At 34.6% G+C, this 18064-nt stretch overlaps 1 protein-coding gene across 1 annotated transcript; it reads right to left on the bottom strand.

Moving 5' to 3' along the window:
- Positions 1–4674: 4674 nt before the first annotated feature.
- On the bottom strand, positions 4675–16897 carry LOC112510750 (putative WEB family protein At1g65010, chloroplastic). Its single transcript, XM_025116075.1, has 11 exons — positions 16761–16897; positions 16329–16374; positions 14181–14316; positions 13348–13548; positions 13014–13136; positions 12319–12356; positions 11908–12031; positions 7631–11179; positions 6254–6349; positions 6015–6157; positions 4675–5202 (listed from the first exon to the last, which is right to left on the bottom strand). The coding sequence occupies exons 3-11, from the start codon at positions 14256–14258 to the stop codon at positions 4947–4949; spliced, it is 4608 nt and encodes a 1535-aa protein (XP_024971843.1). The 5' UTR covers positions 14259–14316; positions 16329–16374; positions 16761–16897; the 3' UTR covers positions 4675–4946.
- Between the last annotated feature and the right edge of the window lie 1167 nt (positions 16898–18064).

The following is an 18064-nucleotide window of genomic DNA, read 5'->3' as shown; positions in this document are numbered from 1 at the left end:
TGTTAGTGATTGATGAATTCAATTTCCAACTTATTTTTATTTTTGTTTGAATATTTTTCAATTCATTGTTGTTATCTTGGGTAAATGTAATATCTTTTGTGCTTAAGTACTAACTGTCAAGACATTAGTTTTTGTATTTTAGGGGTTTGACAATCTGGGATGATCTATGTCCGTCTAGCCTTCTCTAGACGCTCTGTGTCCGTCTAGCCTCCTTTAAAAGGGGTCTAGTGGAGTCTCACATAGTTGGACTTGGACCATTTATACTCAATATATATCGACGCCTCTCTTATCTCCTTAAAAGCTGTTTTGAAGAGTAATTTAATGAGATTACACATATTCTCAGAATGCCCACCACTAGAGATGGTCAAAATTGGTCCGTCCTGGCCCTGGACCGGTCGGGACCGGTTATGTTTTTTATGAAAATTCAAAGCCCGGCCCAAGACTGTTTATGGGACCGGTTATACGTAAGCCAAACTTTTTTTTAAAAAAAAGTTGATATAAATTATATATCAAGTTTTCCAATATTTCTATAAGATTTTCACCTTTTTCTTTTTTTAAGTTTTTCAACTTCTTTTTGTTTAAAGGAAAAACAAATATAACAACAACAAATAGAGAGAATGAATATGTAATTATCATTAATCATAAGCACATTATATAGGGATGAGTTACAAGTAGATAACTACGATATATACCAGTCCTTTAGACGATGACACTAATCCTACAACATTCCCCCTTGTGCCAAGTCAAGGAGTGATGGTGCACAATTGTCGTCTCGTTAAAACCTTACGCCAAAATAAAAAACCAGCGGAAAAAATAAAAATAGTACGAAGGAAATAGTACAACGCACCAACTTCTTTGCAATACATAGACTTTTCCTTTAGTCGAATATTCTCTTAGATTCGTACATTAGTCATGAGAGTTAGGAAAAGAGGATGATATATAAACTATTACATCACTAAAACCTTACACCAAGGAACAAAAACCCAATGGGAAAAATATAACCTTGGGTGAAGTAAAGAGTACAACATACCAATATTACATATATAGTAGACTCCCCCTTTTGTCTACTACTGCTAATTGTATAAAAACTTAAGCAAAATATATTTTGTGTTATCACCCTTGATGTAGTTTACTTTCAATTCTTTGATATATTATGCATCATTTCCATAAATGTAGGAAGAGTATAGGATGAACTCAAAACAGTAGCTCCTCTAACATGTACATTGATAGTCCTCAACCATGTACAATATTAAGCAGTCTCATATAGAGTAATATTCTTGGAATAGTTTAAAGAGGTTTGTTTGGTTTATTTCCAAGCAATCAACATGTTCCTTATGATAATTCCTTATCCAATCTGAGAACAACCTTTGTATGAATCAGATAGATACCTCATATCAGCATACATACATAGAAATTGTTTGGTGTTTTTCAACAAGGGCTAGTATTTTTTCCTTTCATTATCAAAGTAGGTATTGAAGTTCCATTATCAATGCCATTTTTCTCTCTGTAGAGAAAGTATAATCCCACATAATGGTTCCAAAAGATTAATTTGATATCATTTCAATAACGTTGCGTTATCGATGAGCTAAATCTAGTTAATAAGTTCATTGAGAGATACATATATCGTCAAGTGTATTGTGCTAAGTACAATAATGCGCCTATTGTACTTAGATAGGGTTATCTAGCTCCAAACACCTCTTCGTCATCATCCTTTAGACGAAATAGATCTTCCTTCTACAAACTTGGTGTCTAAGCTCCAATAGCTAGACAGAAACAAGTTTTCCCAAGATCTTTTATCTTAAATTCAGATTTCAAGTAAATTATGGTTTCTCTTATTTTATCAAGAGTGTCTATTATGTTCATAATATCAGCATATAGAGTTATGATTATCTCAAGATTCTTTAACTTTATTTTACACCGTAAAAAAAATTAGAACAAAACTATATAATTCATTAACTTAGATAATTATATCAAAATCATATTGAGATCGATATAAATTCAAATACTCATTTTTGATTCTTTTTTACGTCAATATCCACTTGATTTTAATCAAAAATCAAATAATTATGAATTCGATTTGGTTTTAGTTTCTTTTCAGTTCGATTGATATCAATAATAAAAAAACATTAGATCAAATCATGAACTATGTTTAACTTCTAACATGATCATACTCACATATAAAGACGAAGAAATACATATACTTACTTGAATAGAAGTGGTGGGAAGCAAACCATTCAACAGTGTCGGGAAATGGATAGAACAAGCGTTTAGCAACGACAAACAATAAATACTGAGTTTACGTGCTGATAATGTGTTAAACGAGAAACAAATATAACAACAGTAAATAGAGAGAATGAATCTGTAATTTTCATTAATCATAAGCTCTTTATATAAGGATGAGTTACAAGTAGATAACTACGAAATATTCCAGTTCTAATCTAACTCTGATATATCTATAATTATCTCTATCATCATATTCTTTAGACGTGATACACTAATCGGTCTTTGAACAAACTATAGGGACCAAAAAAGTAATCTGGTTTAGAATTTATGTGACTCAAGTTTTTCTAAATAAATTTAATTTTTTTTATATATCCAATCATAAATCAGTTTTCTTAAAATAAAGTACAAATTAAATAAAAATCTTTATATTTATTTAAAACTATTATATTCACAAAAAAGTTTAGCGTGAAAAAATCTCAAGTTTAAAAAACAAAGGAAATCAAGATAAATTCACATGTCTTTTGGGTTGAGAATTGAAATATGTGAGTAAAACATTGAAAATTAAGTTCGGTTAGCATGAGATTATTAATATATTGTCAAACTACGAATAATTAAAATAACAACAAAATAAAAAATATATAAATTAAGATTAAAAAACACTGATTTTCAAATGAAACTATCACTACAACAAAATTAAGTTTATTTTTTATAACTATAAATCAAGTCTTATAAAATGGTTTGTTATGACGCTTATTAGTTGGCGTCATATAAACATAAATTTGTTGTAGTGATAATTTTTTATAATTGTTTGAATAATCGATGTTTTTTTAATCTTAATTTATAATTTTTATTTTGTTATTATTTTGAATATTTGTAGTTACACTATATATTAATAATTTCACGTTAATTGAACTTATGGTCTGTTTACCTAAATGCTTACCCGGTAAGTGCTTAACATTACGAGTCAACATTATAATTTATTTTATTGGGTAAGATTGTAATAAATCAAAACGTATCATATACAACAATTTACCTGGTAAACGCTTACTTGGGTAAAAGTCGTCACCCTCACTTACCGGATAAAACTCTCCATCCTTATTATCGCTCTTACCGGGTAAGATTTTAAGCCCTTACCATGTTCATCCGGTGAGGAAAATTACCCGATAAGTACTCACCGGGTAAGCGTTTAGTAAACGGCCCCTTAATTTTCAATATTTTATTCGTATATTTCAATTCTCCACCCAAAAAATATATGAATTTATCTTGATTTCCTTTGTTTTTATAAATTTGAGAATTTGGATATATAAATTTGGATATATAAAAAGAATTTAATAAAAAATTAAAAAGAAAACGTGAATCACATAATTTTAGAGCAGGTTATACTTTTGGTCCCTATAATTTGTTTAAAGACCGATTAGTCCTTCCTAACGATCGTTGACTAACGTTGTTAAATGGAGAGATTTGAGAAGTCAGAGACCATTAATGTAGGTAGTTTGTTTTAGGAATAAAATCCAAAATTTGAGCAAACCATAATTTACTCTTTTTTATATAATTGATTTTTGGAAAGAAAAAAAAATGAGGACTGATTTGGGCCCGACTTGGGACAGGTTCTAGGAATTGGGTTTTGTACATGGAGAACAGGTCATGCGTTTGTGGTCATAACCGGTCCCAAGATTTCTCATAATCAGCCATAACCGGTCTCGTTTGAAAAAGTTGAGTCCGGTCAAGCTTTATTGTAGCTGGTTATGGGCCGTCGGTTCCGGTCCTGGTCCCAACCAGTCTCGGTCATTAAAAAATAATTTTTTTATTTTTTTAATGATATATATTTTTAATACATTATAAAATTTGTAATTAGGTCACTCAAATACACTTTAAAAATGCGATTTATTATAATTAAAATTACATTGTCTTACGAAATATAGTGAGAAACGATAATTGTGAACATTTTTTTGCGTTTTTTGCGAATCGAGAACTTGGTATGTAAATCCCTCAGCCAATACACTTATATATAGTGTATAGAAAGCAAAAAATACAAAAAAAAAGCCCAAAAAACAGCTTTTTTTTTTTTGAAAAATTAACGGCTACATTTAAAAAAAATAGCTACATTTTTTAAAAATGGGACCGGCCCGGGCCAGTCCATAACCGGTCCCCTAACCGGCCCCAGTCCCATGAAACACCCCAAGTCCATAACCTTTCCCAGATTTTGGTCCTATAACCGGTCCTTACTGGTCCCGGATCGGGCCGGTCCCGATCCCGGTCCTGGTCCTCCGGCATGCCCGGGCCTGTTTGGCCATCACTAGTCAGGACTAGGGATCATAGAATCGGTTACAAAAGAAAAATCTCAAACGAGGACGGATTTGGACCCAGCCTAGCCCGAGACAGGTTTCTGACCATCTCTAACCAGCACTACAGTTGGAACAAAAATGGGAACATGAACACCAATAAAAGAATCAACTTTACTATAAATATGAATCACAACATGAAGAGTAAAGCCAAAAGGGGAAAAATAACCTCAAAAGACCTAAAACATTTGCATACCCTTTGTAACTAAGACCATTTACACCACCTAAGCACACTTGCATCTTGGCCTCTTTTGAGTCTTCAACTCTTCACAACAAGATTCAAGCTGCTGCAGTTAACCCCCAAACCTATTCACAGATTCTGCTGACCCTTCCTTTTAACAATATGGTTCGACTAATTTTGACTCTACAAATGGGAATCGTTTAGGGTTCCGGTGAGGAACGAACAAGATTTCTGGGTGATCTTGAATTCTTGAGGGTCATCAGAAGTTTCTGTCTTTCCCCTTCAACCTCGGCAAACTGCAGGCTTAACTGAGAGTAACGTTCGTGCATTTCCTTCAGTTCGGTGTCCATATTTGCATACTTGCTCTTGATTTCCAATGTGTCTTTGATCACTTCATTGATGTCTCTGAAGCTTTTAAAGATTGCTTCTTCGTCACCGTGTTGTTTAAGGAAAGAGCTGAAAACATAGACAAGATTATCATGTTAGTTTCCTCGTATGATGTTCGACTTTTTTACAGCTGACTCCCAATTCACCGTGCTGTTCACGGACAGTATGATTCACTAGACCCGGCCTGCCCGGCCCGTTAGAATAAGCAAGTTTGGACAGCCATTCATGGACAGTATGATTCACAGTGATGAATCTTTTTTCCAGAGAGGTTTGTTTATATATCCGAACATCTTTAAGCTATATACATTGTTATGTTTTTACGTATTATTTTAAATTGGAAAGAGAAGTACGTATTTTGAATGATTTTACATAACTTATGATTTTTTATAAGTTTCGTTTTTTTAAATGAAGATTTTTTAGGCCCGTTAGCCCGTGGGCAACCCCGGACTGTTTATACGGTGGGTATGGGCAAGTTATCAAGCCTGCAAAAAGGGGTTTGGGTTTGCTATATTAGACGAGTTGGACAAAAACTAGGTTAGGCTTGACCAGCGACCAAGCCTGCAAATAATCAACTCTAATATAGTGATAAATATGAATTAGCTCATGAGTTGGCACTCAGAAAACATGGCAAACCCAAGTGTAGGTGAGCCCAAGCTGAGCCTAAGAATGCATGGCTTGGACTCAGCCGCTTTACAAGCCAAGATGACTCAATCCCGTTAAAGCTATATGGTGTGAGAGCCAATAGAAACCAAGCTCTTGCAACCTGAGCCAAGACGTTAGTTTTTCAAGCTCGGACCAGAGTCACCCGAGCCTATCAACTTTTTTCAGAAGCCGAGTTTCAGGATGACCTCATATACACACTTAACAAAGATTATGACTACCTTTGGAATTGAATGCTCGAATTCTTCTTCGTCATCAATGCTTCAGCAAGCTCGATTTCCAAAGCAAGCACCCTCTCTAACGCGTTTCCATCTTCCGAGAAATCCTTAAAATTTGGGTACATCCCTCCAAGCTCTTCATTAGCCTTAAGTAAGAAACTAATGATTAGAATAAAATTTCTATGATCCATAACTTATAGGAATATAGCAATATGCATACCAAAAATCATAGCACAAATTACCTTGTGGAGCTGCAAAAGTTTTCTCCGTAAATCTTGAAAACTTGAGCCAGAATTCGTCATCGAAAGAATGGAATTTTCGGTTTTCATCCCTTCCAACTAGCAAACAGCAAAAGTAAAACTTAGGTGAATCTGAGACTATCGTGCTCTTTAATGAATGATGAATTATATAAAAGAAGAGAATGATTATAGTTGGTAGTTCGTTTCATAACAAATATAGTTGCAAAACGCCAAAAGAACGCTACAGTTGATAGAGAAACAGCTAACATGAGACTTCAGTTATCAATTAGGGGTTACTTTCAACTATTTTCAGTCTTTTTGCTATTTTCTGCCATCTCCAATGTTTGCAAGTATGATGGTTGTTTGGAAACAACGGCCATGTTTAGCAACCATAAGCTACCTTATTTTTTGAGCTTATTGAAAAAACCCTCTTTGGTTAGCTATAATAATATAAGCTAGCTTCTCGAAAAGCTACTTCAACTAGAATTTCAATAAGCATCAGGTTTTTTCTTCCAATTATACCCCTTATGATTTTCCAATTAACTTTTCAGCACGTCCTTTTAGGTTATTTTACATTGTCATCTAGATTATCAACTAGTATTTACTAAATATGACTAATAGGATCAGGTTAGGAGAAAACCACAAAAAAATGAAAAACTGAGGAACACTCTGGTAACCATTCATTTGGACGGTATGCACATGTGCATACAAGTAATTTGTAAGCAATTTGTCTGGTATGCACATGTGCATAACATGCAGACATGCATAAAAACCAAAAAAACAACTTCAATTACTTGTATGCACATGTGCATACCATCCAGATGAATGGTTACCAAGTTATGCCTCAGTTTTTCATTTTTTTGGGGGTTTTCTCCTGAACCTCCCTCATGACTAATATATCAGCTAACAACTAGCTTAGCTTATCAACTAATTTTTCAAACATATCCGAAGTGTCAAGTACAATGGATGGAAATGCTAATCCCTCGCTAAAAGAAAACAAACACATCTAAGTCCCACTCGGGAGTAGGGTCTGGGGTAGAATGTATACAAACTTGTCCTCAAGTATAAAGCTTAATAACAATGAGCACATAATTGCAAATGTTTTGTCAATAATATAATGAGGTTAAAGTGGGAAAGCTTTATCGCATACCCATCTACCACTTCTCCTAGCTCTTGAAATTTCAAACAAAAATGCACAACCTAAATAACAAATATAATGGCCACCAAATATAAAATTTCCACAGAAATATTCCTTACTGTCTCTTCCATTTGTCATCTTTGTACTTTAAATGTCAAACATGTATATACTAGATTCATAATCATTTTATAAATACCATTTAGATCATAGTTATTATCATTATAAGAAGTGATTCGCTTTACCTCAAAGATTTGTGCTGTGCTTGCATTTCCGTTCGCTGAACTATCCATGCCCACACCCTTCTCTTCTTTGCGGGAAAGATGCTCTTGAAACAAAGAAAGTTCAAATGCAATTTTCAATTTTTCCTCCTCACATTCTTGAATCGAAGCAACAATTTTTTCTTTTTCTTCTTTGCAACATTCAAGGTTTAAGAAAGCGCATTCCAGTTCAGCCTGTATGGACTGTAACTCGGCTTCCAATCCCACATTCTTGAACGACAATTCTTCGATCTTTTTCAAGTAAGAAGCTTCAGACTTCTTCCTACTCTCAGTTTCATCAAGAACATCTTGTAATTTCAACAATATTTCCTCACCGTGCCTTTTCGAAACAGAAAGTTCTTGCTTCAGTTCTTGCACCGTGGTTTCACACTGTTCTTTCATGAACGCTATCCGTAAAGATTCTGATGGCCCTTCAGGCTCTCGTTTTTCAGAGTCTTTGAGCTTAACCAGGTTCTTGAATTCTTCGGTTTTTAAAACCTGTTCAGAGAGCTCGTCCGTAAGTTCACTACATTTTTCCCGTAGCACGACATATTGATCATAATGCTCATCTAACATAGCTTTGAGTACCACTCGTATGTTCTCCATTTCCAATTCTTCACGTATGGTAGTTTCCTCTTTGTTCTCTATTGGCATCAAGAAATCTTGTTTTTCTTGATTGAGCTCACAAATGGGCGACTTGCAACTTTCGAATTCATCAGCCATAGAATCTGAGCCCAAGATTTCTAGAACAAAGTTTCCGTCTTTAGAAGAAAGCTTATGCAGCTCAAGTTCTAAAGAAGAAAGGTACGTCAAAAGCCCATCGGTATGCTGCATGTAACTTTCCTTCATTTCCAAGCTATTTTTAAATTTCTTAGCAACAGATTCGAGTTGCAATTGAAGCTTCTCTACAATGGTATTCGACGAGTCTACTTTGGCGGCCATATTACGCATATCGTGCGTAAATTTCGTTCTCATACCATCAATTTCTGATCTCGCAATGTCTCTTTCTTTCTTCAGATCTTCAATCTTTTCACCGGTGTAGTTATGGAGCTCTTCCAATTTCGTGATCACACAAGTGATATCTCGGATGCCCGTATCTTGAAACGAAGAATAATTAAATGAAAAGTGCTCACCCAATTGTTTGTCACAAGATGCCAACAGATTCCCGAACTTCTCTTGTAGAAAATCAAGAAGTTTCTGCATACTTTCCTTTGACTTTTCCAACTCAAGAAATCGAGCTTTTAGAGTTTCTAGTTCTTCCTTCGTAATCGACAAGTCTTTTCGAAGATTTCCGCTATCCAAACCTTGTACTTCCAAGAGATTTTCCAGCTCAAGTTTTTCAGCCGAAACAACCTCGTATTTACTCTTATAGACTCTGTAATCCATTAGGAGTGCTTCACATTCAGTAATCTTCTCCATTAGAAGAAAGTTTTCCCTCAAAACACTTTCCAAACTCGCTTCCAATTTCTGATTTTGCAGTTGCGCATCATTAATCTGAGCAATCTGCTCATCAGCCGTCTGCAGCCTCCCAAATAAAATATCCCTCGATTGGTTAGAAAGTTCTAACTTCTGTGCATATTGTTTTATTTGCTCCTTCATTTCGTTGGCCTTTTTACTTGCTTCAAATAATGTTTCCTCTAGAGTCCCAGAGTACACATCCAAGTATAAGTTTGTACAAGGAATTTCACAAAGTTCATCATTCGAGTGGACCTCACTGCCCAGAAGCTGTTTTTCACAAAGGACTAAAGTATCATCAGATTTCTGAAAGTTTTCGATCATATTTGGGTACCTTTGAGAGAATGGTTTCGAAGATTCTGAAAAAGTATCTTTAATGAGGGTCTGATTGGTTTCAAACATAGACAAAACCTGGAAGGATAGCGTGTCGAGATCTTTTTGCAATTGAGTCACTGCAATTGAGTAATTCAAACGAGCCCTTTTCAGTGCTGATTCTGCCGTTGCAACCCTTTTCTCGAGCTCCTCATTGACACAACTCAAAGTATGTCTTTCTTTGGCGAATTCTAAGATCTGGTCGTTCATATCATGGCGTATCAATTCATTCTCGGCTTTGCAGGTTGAAATAGTCTCAGCACATGTCAAATGCTCGTTTTTCAAGCTCTGAAACTCTCCTAAAATCTGTTCCTGGTTTTCTTGAAGTTCTTGCACAAGTGCTTCTGCAGTTGTAACCCTTTTCTCAAGCTCCTCGTTGACACAATACAAATCATGTCTTTCTTTGGCAAATTTCGAGATTCGATCGTTTATATCATGTCGTACTGATTCAGTCTCGGCTTTGCAAGTCTTAATAGTGTCGGCACATGTCGAGTGCTCGTTTCTAAGGCTCTGAAACTCTCCAAGAATCTGTTCCTGATTTTCTTGAAGTTCTTGCACAAGTGATTCTGCAGTCATAACCCTTTTCTCGAGCTCCTCATTAACACAACCCAAAGCATGCCTTTCTTTGGTAAATCTTATAACTTGATCATTCATATCATGGCGCAACGACTCAGTCTCCGCTTTGCAGGTCGAAATAGTGTAGGCACATGTCGAATGCTCGTATCTAAGGCTTTGAAACTGTCCTAGAATCTGTTTCTGGTTTTCCTCGAGCTCTTGCACAAGTGCTTCATAGTAACACTCCATTTCATCCATCTTTCTAACAAGATTTTCCCTCTCGGCTTTTGCTTCATCTAGCTGGCTTGAAAGTATCAAAATTTTACCTTCTACCAAATCAAAAGCTCTTGTAGATCGAAATTCTTGAATCTCATGTTGCAGGGGCAATGCTTCAAAGGTTCCCTTTTCAAGATCCTGAACAATACTGAGGAGAACCTCCAAATCCGAGTGTATGAAGCTCAAATCGGACTCGTGGAAACCGATATGAATTTTCCCTTGGAGCTCCCTTATTCGATCCTCCACAAGTAAAAGCCCATTTACACATTTGAGTTGATGGCAGTCAGCTCGATCCTGCGTCCTCCCTATAAATTCTGAGCTAGATTTGATTTCTTTCAACTGTTCTAGTTCATCATTGAACTTCGAACACTCGGATCTGAGCACCATAATATCTCTTCCTAGTTTTTGGCCCGAAGAAATCTCAGCCGTTAAATGCTGTGCAATCTTTTGTGTTTCTATACCCATCTCATTAGCATAACTATGCAAAGCACTTAGTTCCATTTTAAGCTCAAAAATGGAAGACTCAGCCATTTCCAAGATTCCTCTGAGTCTATGATTCTCTTCATGAGCAATTGCCAAATCATTATTCATCGAATAATCTGAACTCCACTCTTGAAGATCAGACCTTTCTGCTTTTTCTATTGGCAGGCCTTGACCATGGGGTGGCTCGTTTAAATCCCCAGATGCCATGCTCCTAAGGCTATTAGGTTCATGAATGCTTGATGGATCAATCTTGTCAGCATAATAAGTTTCTGAGGTGTTGGATGAGCCATCACATCTGACCGATGAATCTAAAGATTCTTCATGTGTGCCTATTTCTCTCACAGCTGAAATAAGCTCTTTAGATTCTGATCCAAAATGGGTTTTTGTATTAACCTATTTAAAGCAGAGCAAAAAGACAAGTGGTTATCTTATAAGCAATTAACAATTTCGTGACCACATAGAAAAGGGACTTTTCTACTTCATCTGTCCCATGAAAATGCAATGTGCACATAGCTTAATAAACGTGTTTAACTAGTAATTAAATGTCTAAAATACCATTTAATCAATGACAGAATAGAGAAATCTTGTGAAATATCAACGTAATTTTTAACAATGATTAAGGCAAATGATTACTCTGAGCTTGTGACAAAAAAGAAAAAGGAAAAAAAGTGGAATTCTCATGGGATGTAAAGAGTATTAACAACAAAATTGTAATGCCAAAATGTGGACATCCAGGTCATCAAATGTTACAAGATCAGCAGGTTACCGGTCAAAATGATTATGAAAAAGAAAATTCAAACCTTCGGATCTTGTAACATAATTCTTTGTTACACTAATAAAAAATAAGACAAACTTCGTTACATTTTGATGTATTTTGCCCTATTCTATAGAGATTATTAACATTAAAATATAATCTATCCGGATCTCTTGCAGTTGCAAAATTTTCCACTTTCAGATGTAGCAATATTTTCCTTTTTGACAAGTTTTCAAGCCAAAGTTACCCGTTTTCTCATTACCATCATTACAAATAACCGACTGAAACGATTTGGTCCACACGATCTTGTTGTCACTATTCATAAATCTTTTACATGTTCGTTAGATAGCCTAAAAGATAACCAAACCTTATTTCCGTGATCATCAGAGATCTGCGACTCGGAAGATGATGACGTTGCAATACTAGGTTCCACTTCTCGGTTTAGAATGCTGCTGTTCTGCAACCCCTTATCAAACTGCTGTTCAAATTCTCTGCAACCAGTGTTAAAAAAGTTATCTTCAATGTCAATATAACCAATCTACTCCCTGAATTCCATAAAAATGCAGTGTCTCATTTGGTATGGTTCAAATAAAATGTTTGACTACTCGTCAAATACCTAAAATACCTTTCAACAAAGAAAAGAATAAAGGAAAGTTTCTGGACCCAAATCATTAGTACTGATTTACTCGCAATTTTATGTAATTTAACTTGAAAACTTTCTAGAAACCGAGATGTAGCAATTTTCATGGGGAGAAAGCAATATTTGAAGACGTCGTACCTGAATCCAGTTTTTGCCGTCAGTAACTGAACTGTAACCTGGCACCCAAAAGATTAAGTCAATCATCCTGATGAAAGAAGTAAAAGTAAGGGTAGAATTGGAAGAAAGATATTTGCAAAAAAAAAGTGTGCATGTAATTGAATCTGCTTTTGTCTAACTTTTTTGAATTTTTATTTAAAACTGAGCACATGGTTCAGTGGAAGTGTTTTGACTGTTAATTAAATAACAAAGCCATCCCTCAATAATGACGAGATAGAAGAACTTTTTGGACCAAAAGAATGTTATAAATACCTTTGTAATTATTACATGTTGTCCCATATATAAGGGAGCTATTAGAAGTTCATATATATATATATATATATATATATACACACATACAGGGAGGTTCAAACGAAAACAGTAACCGAATAAAAGAACACGAAAATGGCCAAATCACGTGCAAAATCACATGTGATTCGACCGTTTTCTTATTCTCTTATTTGGTTACTAATCGAATGAACCCGACTCTCTCTCTCTCTCTCTATATATATATATATATATATTATATATAAGTATTAAGAGTTCCTCACATGCAAAATGGTTCCATTATCAGATCCATATATATACACAGATAAGTGTTAAGAGTTCCTCACATGCAAAATGGTTCCATTATCAGATCCATATATATACACAGATAAGTGTTAAGAGTTCCTCACATGCAAAATGGTTCCATTATCAGATCCATGAAGAGGTAAAGCGATAACAGAAGGGTTTGATGCATCCGCATAATCAGCAAGGTTGATGATAGCCTCACCAAGGATGCTAGACCGTGAAGTACCCTGAGCTCCATATTTAAGCCAAAAGAATAGTTAGCAAAAACTCAATAACAGAAGTATCTAATAAATGAAGACTTCTGACGTTCCACAAAATACTAGATAATCAAACATTTTTTAAAGATATATTTCAAGTCAAATGCTCCACCATGACATGGAAAATGAGAGTACATTTTTTTTAAAACAGTTATATTTGGAAATGACTATTGAAACTTACCATCCCCACAACGAGTTTATAGAGGTTATCATCGTATCGTTTGTTTCTAGAATCCACTAGAAGTCTTGTAGTTTCATAGATAGGATCTGGCCATTTGCATGTCCCATTTCTCACATTTGCTTTGCTAGTCTTTGCAATGATCTTTCCAGACTCGGTAGGTATGAAAGAAATATATAACTTTTCCCATCCACTCTGCGGAATCTAATACATTGCAACCATTTCAAGAGAAAGAAGGGGGAGTGGATAAGTCGTTGCAACTTCAATGGAGATATTGAATAATTTATTACAAACATGCCAGCACTCAAATTGAAGATAATTGCTAATTGTCTTCCTTACGCATAATTATAGAGAAAGAACATAAAATTCATGGAATTTCATATTAATAATTCAAGCCTTCAATTACATCTAAAACGACTAATAAGCACTACTACAAAATGAAGCTCTCTTTGTCTGGGATCTTTAGAAACATGTTATTTTCTTGATTGAAAACATATAGTTTTCATTCACGTACTTGTGTGTGTGTGTAGTGAGGTTCAGGGGGAAAATCCCCAAAAAATGAAAAATTGAGGAACACCCTAATAACATTTGTACGGTATGCACATGTGCATACAAGTAATTCAAAATGTTTCATGGTTTCTATGCACTGCACATGTTGAAAAATTACATATAAATTACTTGTATGCACATATGCATACCATGTAGATGAATGGTTACTAAGGTGTTCTTTAGTTTTTCAATTTTTTGCGGTTTTCCCTTGAACCTGACCCTATATATATGTATGTTATTGATTGGAAACATTGGGGGTAATCAAAAGAGATAAAAGAGGGGCATACATTAGTGGCATGAAATTGCAGCCGAAAAACAACTTTTACTTTAGGTTTCTCAAGCTTCCATTTGGTAGTCCTCAACATCACTGCGCAACCATGAAGTGCAAATTCTTGGGCTCCCACTGTTATTTAATCAACACTACTGCCAAAACAACACCCGAAATCATCAACAAGAAGATTGCAGAAACAGTTTCGCTTTTAATTCAACACAACTCAATATTAGCATGATATTCATCTCTAATCAAACACATATTTATTTCTGAAAAAAAGAACAAACGGTAACATGAGAGTTGCAAACACATTTCCAATTCGACAGAATTTCATCAATCACAGTGCCAAATAGGCTGAGAACTGTTGCATAGAGCCCAAGTCAAACTGAAGAACACTTTTTCTTCTAGTGACAAGGATGTGTTTCTTAGCATATCAGCACTACAATTGAACTCATGAATCTATTGACAAGATTCTAGCAACACCCGTGTTTGACTTTTCTTTTCCTGAGAATGTACCTTTATATTTGTATGTTTGTGATCATTGATTCTAACGGATAAAAATCAAGTTATATGTTAAGTTACCAACTTATCTAAAAGCTAAAACCGGTAAATCAAATGATCTATTGGTTATATCGAGCTTCAATGTTCAACCTCGCATGCAAGAAAAGGTTAAATTAATTCTAATAACAGAAAACAAGACCTATTCCTTTGCACCATTTACCTCCATTTTCCATCTATGGGTCCCACCTCAAATTTCCTTGCATCAACTAAAAGTGACCCGTAATAACAATTTTGTCATATGCTGTAACTTGTAAGCACATATAGCGAAAACGAATAAGTGGGGTCATTGGGGAATAATATGTTGGGATCACAAATGATAATGTTTGCAGGGAACGAGTAATGAAAGATGCCATGTTTACATGGTTTACCAATTTGCCTACATCTCACTACATAATTCATGAATTCAGTGAGAGTTCATTCATTGGAATAAGTTAGCTCCTATTATGAGAAGAAAATCAAACGGAAAATGGATGAGACGGGAAAACTATAAACCAAACCAAACGAGCCTTGTATATCCCATCCAAAGGTGGGGATTCGGGAGGGTAAGATGCCTGACCTGACCTCCACCTCAAAGAGTAGAGCGGTTGTTTCCGTGAAGACCCCCAGCTTGTGAAAAGTGTGTGAAAGAGAGAAAGTCTTAGCTTAAATTTTGAAAGGCTGGAAATATATCCAACATGACAATATTGAGACCACAAACATCTCTCAATACAGAGAACAGCATGATCAACATGAATGAGATGATTAGGAAAAAATATATTATATTATTAGCTATAATCTTGTTTCAGGAGTGGAGAAAAGGTTTTACCTGGCTAATAACAACTCGACCGGACATAAACATTGACCTTATTTGACTCGACAATGTAAAATTGCATTGCCAAAGACCAAAGGTATGTGTGAATATTAAAAAAATATTGCTTTCCATCGCTATATTAAAAAAAAATAGGCATCCAAGATAGATTTTGAAGAAATTAGAAGAAAGTGCCCCGCTAAACCAGACCAAACAAAGCAAACCGAGTAAATATCACCCAAAGTAGGGTCTGGGGAGGGTAAGATGTAAGCGCTCGTTCCTCCACCCAAATGAGTAAAGAGGTTGTTTTTATGAAGACCCCACCTCCGGCTTGCGAATAATCAGAAAACAAGGGAATCTTGTGGATAAAAATCAAATAATATCAATAACTTGTAAACATGAAAATATGCAATTAGGTATTAGCTTGGAATTTTTCCAAAAAGGAAATGACTGGAGAAGAAACAATGACTAATCTTTTTTTGAAAAAATTAAAAATAATAAAGGTAGGGTAATCATGCATGATGCTCATATGTTCCCCCTAATCATCAAAGAACAAGAACTTAATATGCTTCATGCACCATTGCAAAAAGGTACATTCAAATATCACATTGCAGTTGCAGGAGTAGAATCAAAACAATCAATTGCATATAGAACTCTTCTCAACAAAGACAAAACAGAAGAATTTCCCAAATTTAATATACAATTATACATACATACATCTACATAATGTTGTGAGTCATTATACCCACATCTTTGGTTGCAATATAATTCAATAACAATTCCATCAACTGAACTTGAGACAAAGTATATGTTTACCTTCTTCTGTTTTAGGAATGAAGTCCACTCTGCTTTGAAACCCTAACTGTGAACAGGAACTACACATTAAACAAAATAAATTGGAAAGAGAGAATCTATAAAACACCCAAAAAGACAGAAATGAAGAATGTGCTCTCAAAGTAGAAAAAACTATGAAAGAATGTCTAACTCAGTAAATGTCGAAGTTCAAACAAACAATGGCAACCCCACTTCAAATCAATTAAGTTCGCTAAATATAACAACATAAGGAAATCAATGTTTTCGAACAATTACGTGAAATTGATGAAAATTGAAGCAAAACCCTCTTGGGGAAATTAATGGAGAACATTAGAACAAAGGTTAAACTGGTTTATCAAAGCTTAAACATCGCATTCGAAGTTTACTTACAGAAAACAAGACAAAGATTGAATGGATAAGAGTTACTGTATTTACCTAAAAATGCAAGATCTGAAAAGGGGGAACTTGCAATTGAAGCAAAAATTAAGGGAATCTTGCAGAAATTGTGTTAACAATGGCGTGAAAAATCAGCAACTACAACTGGGTTTAGGATTTGTTTAATCAGTTCGCCATTGAAATGAAACTAGAAACGGCGAAACAGCAGGCAGCCAGTGAGTGAAAAAGAGCTCAATTTTTCTATCTTTTTGGAAAGCTGAAAAGATGACATCGCGCCAAACCTTAACTCCTTTAATTATGTAATCCCCACATACTTACAAATTTTATTTTATTTTTAATTACCTTAAAATTCACAAAAAAAAGTTGTTTAAAAGTTTTTAATCTTGATTTGATTTTATTTTTTATCAACAATTTTATTTTTAAAAATTGTCCAAAATAGTTAAATATTTAGAAGATCGTCTATCTTCACTATGGGTGGTCTACGTGCGCATTATGTAAGTAGCACTTACGCAACTTATGTGATGTAGGCATGGTAATAGGGGGGAATGGGACGGGGACCTCAATCCCCATCCCTAGTTTGAGCCACATAGGGATCCCGTCCCCATCCTTGAGACCCTATTTAACGAGAAATTCCTGTCTTGACCGAGACGGTGGACCAGGTTTTCCTACGGGTCGGGACCAATTCTCATGCCTAGTGTGATGTCCATTTTGCATCATTGTTTTTGTTTGAAAAGTGGATTACATAAGTTGTATAATGTCATTTATGTAATTTTCAGTTAAATCTGTCAATAAGTTGAAAATATGGCTATAAAGTGAACTAAAAAAATTCAAAATAACCTATTTCAGTCAAAATTTTTAAAATCACCATCACTTATTCATTTTTTTTTTTTGTCAATTGCCTTAAAATGGTCAAGATTTCGAAAATATCAGTTTTGCAACTTGCAAAATATACATTTTATAACAAAATTAATACAATTATGAAAATAACAACATTATTTTTGAAACTTCTTACAAAAACTAAAATGAAAAATAACTGTTAAATTCTTTAAATTTAGATATCTTTTTAATATTTAATGTCAAAAAATAATATTTTATTAATATAATTAATGTTAAAAGATTTAGAATAAAAACATAATTGAAATTGAAATTGAAATTATCATCTTTTTCAAAATTTGATTCCAAAAATATATCTTAAAATGATTTTATGATTAATTAATTATACTAATAACATAATCACCATTTTTAAGCACATGCTACGACAAGTTGTAGTGCTTAAAAGTTGTACCAAACACTATCCACTAATTAATATCTAAGGGTTGTTTATCAAACGTTTATTCGAGTAA

The sequence above is a fragment of the Cynara cardunculus genome (assembly GCF_001531365.2).
Source record: "Cynara cardunculus var. scolymus isolate 2C chromosome LG 4, CcrdV1, whole genome shotgun sequence".
Classification (NCBI taxonomy): domain Eukaryota; kingdom Viridiplantae; phylum Streptophyta; class Magnoliopsida; order Asterales; family Asteraceae; genus Cynara; species Cynara cardunculus.
The sequence above is the reverse complement of the archived record's forward strand: the minus strand, read 5'-3'. Positions and strand labels throughout refer to the sequence as shown.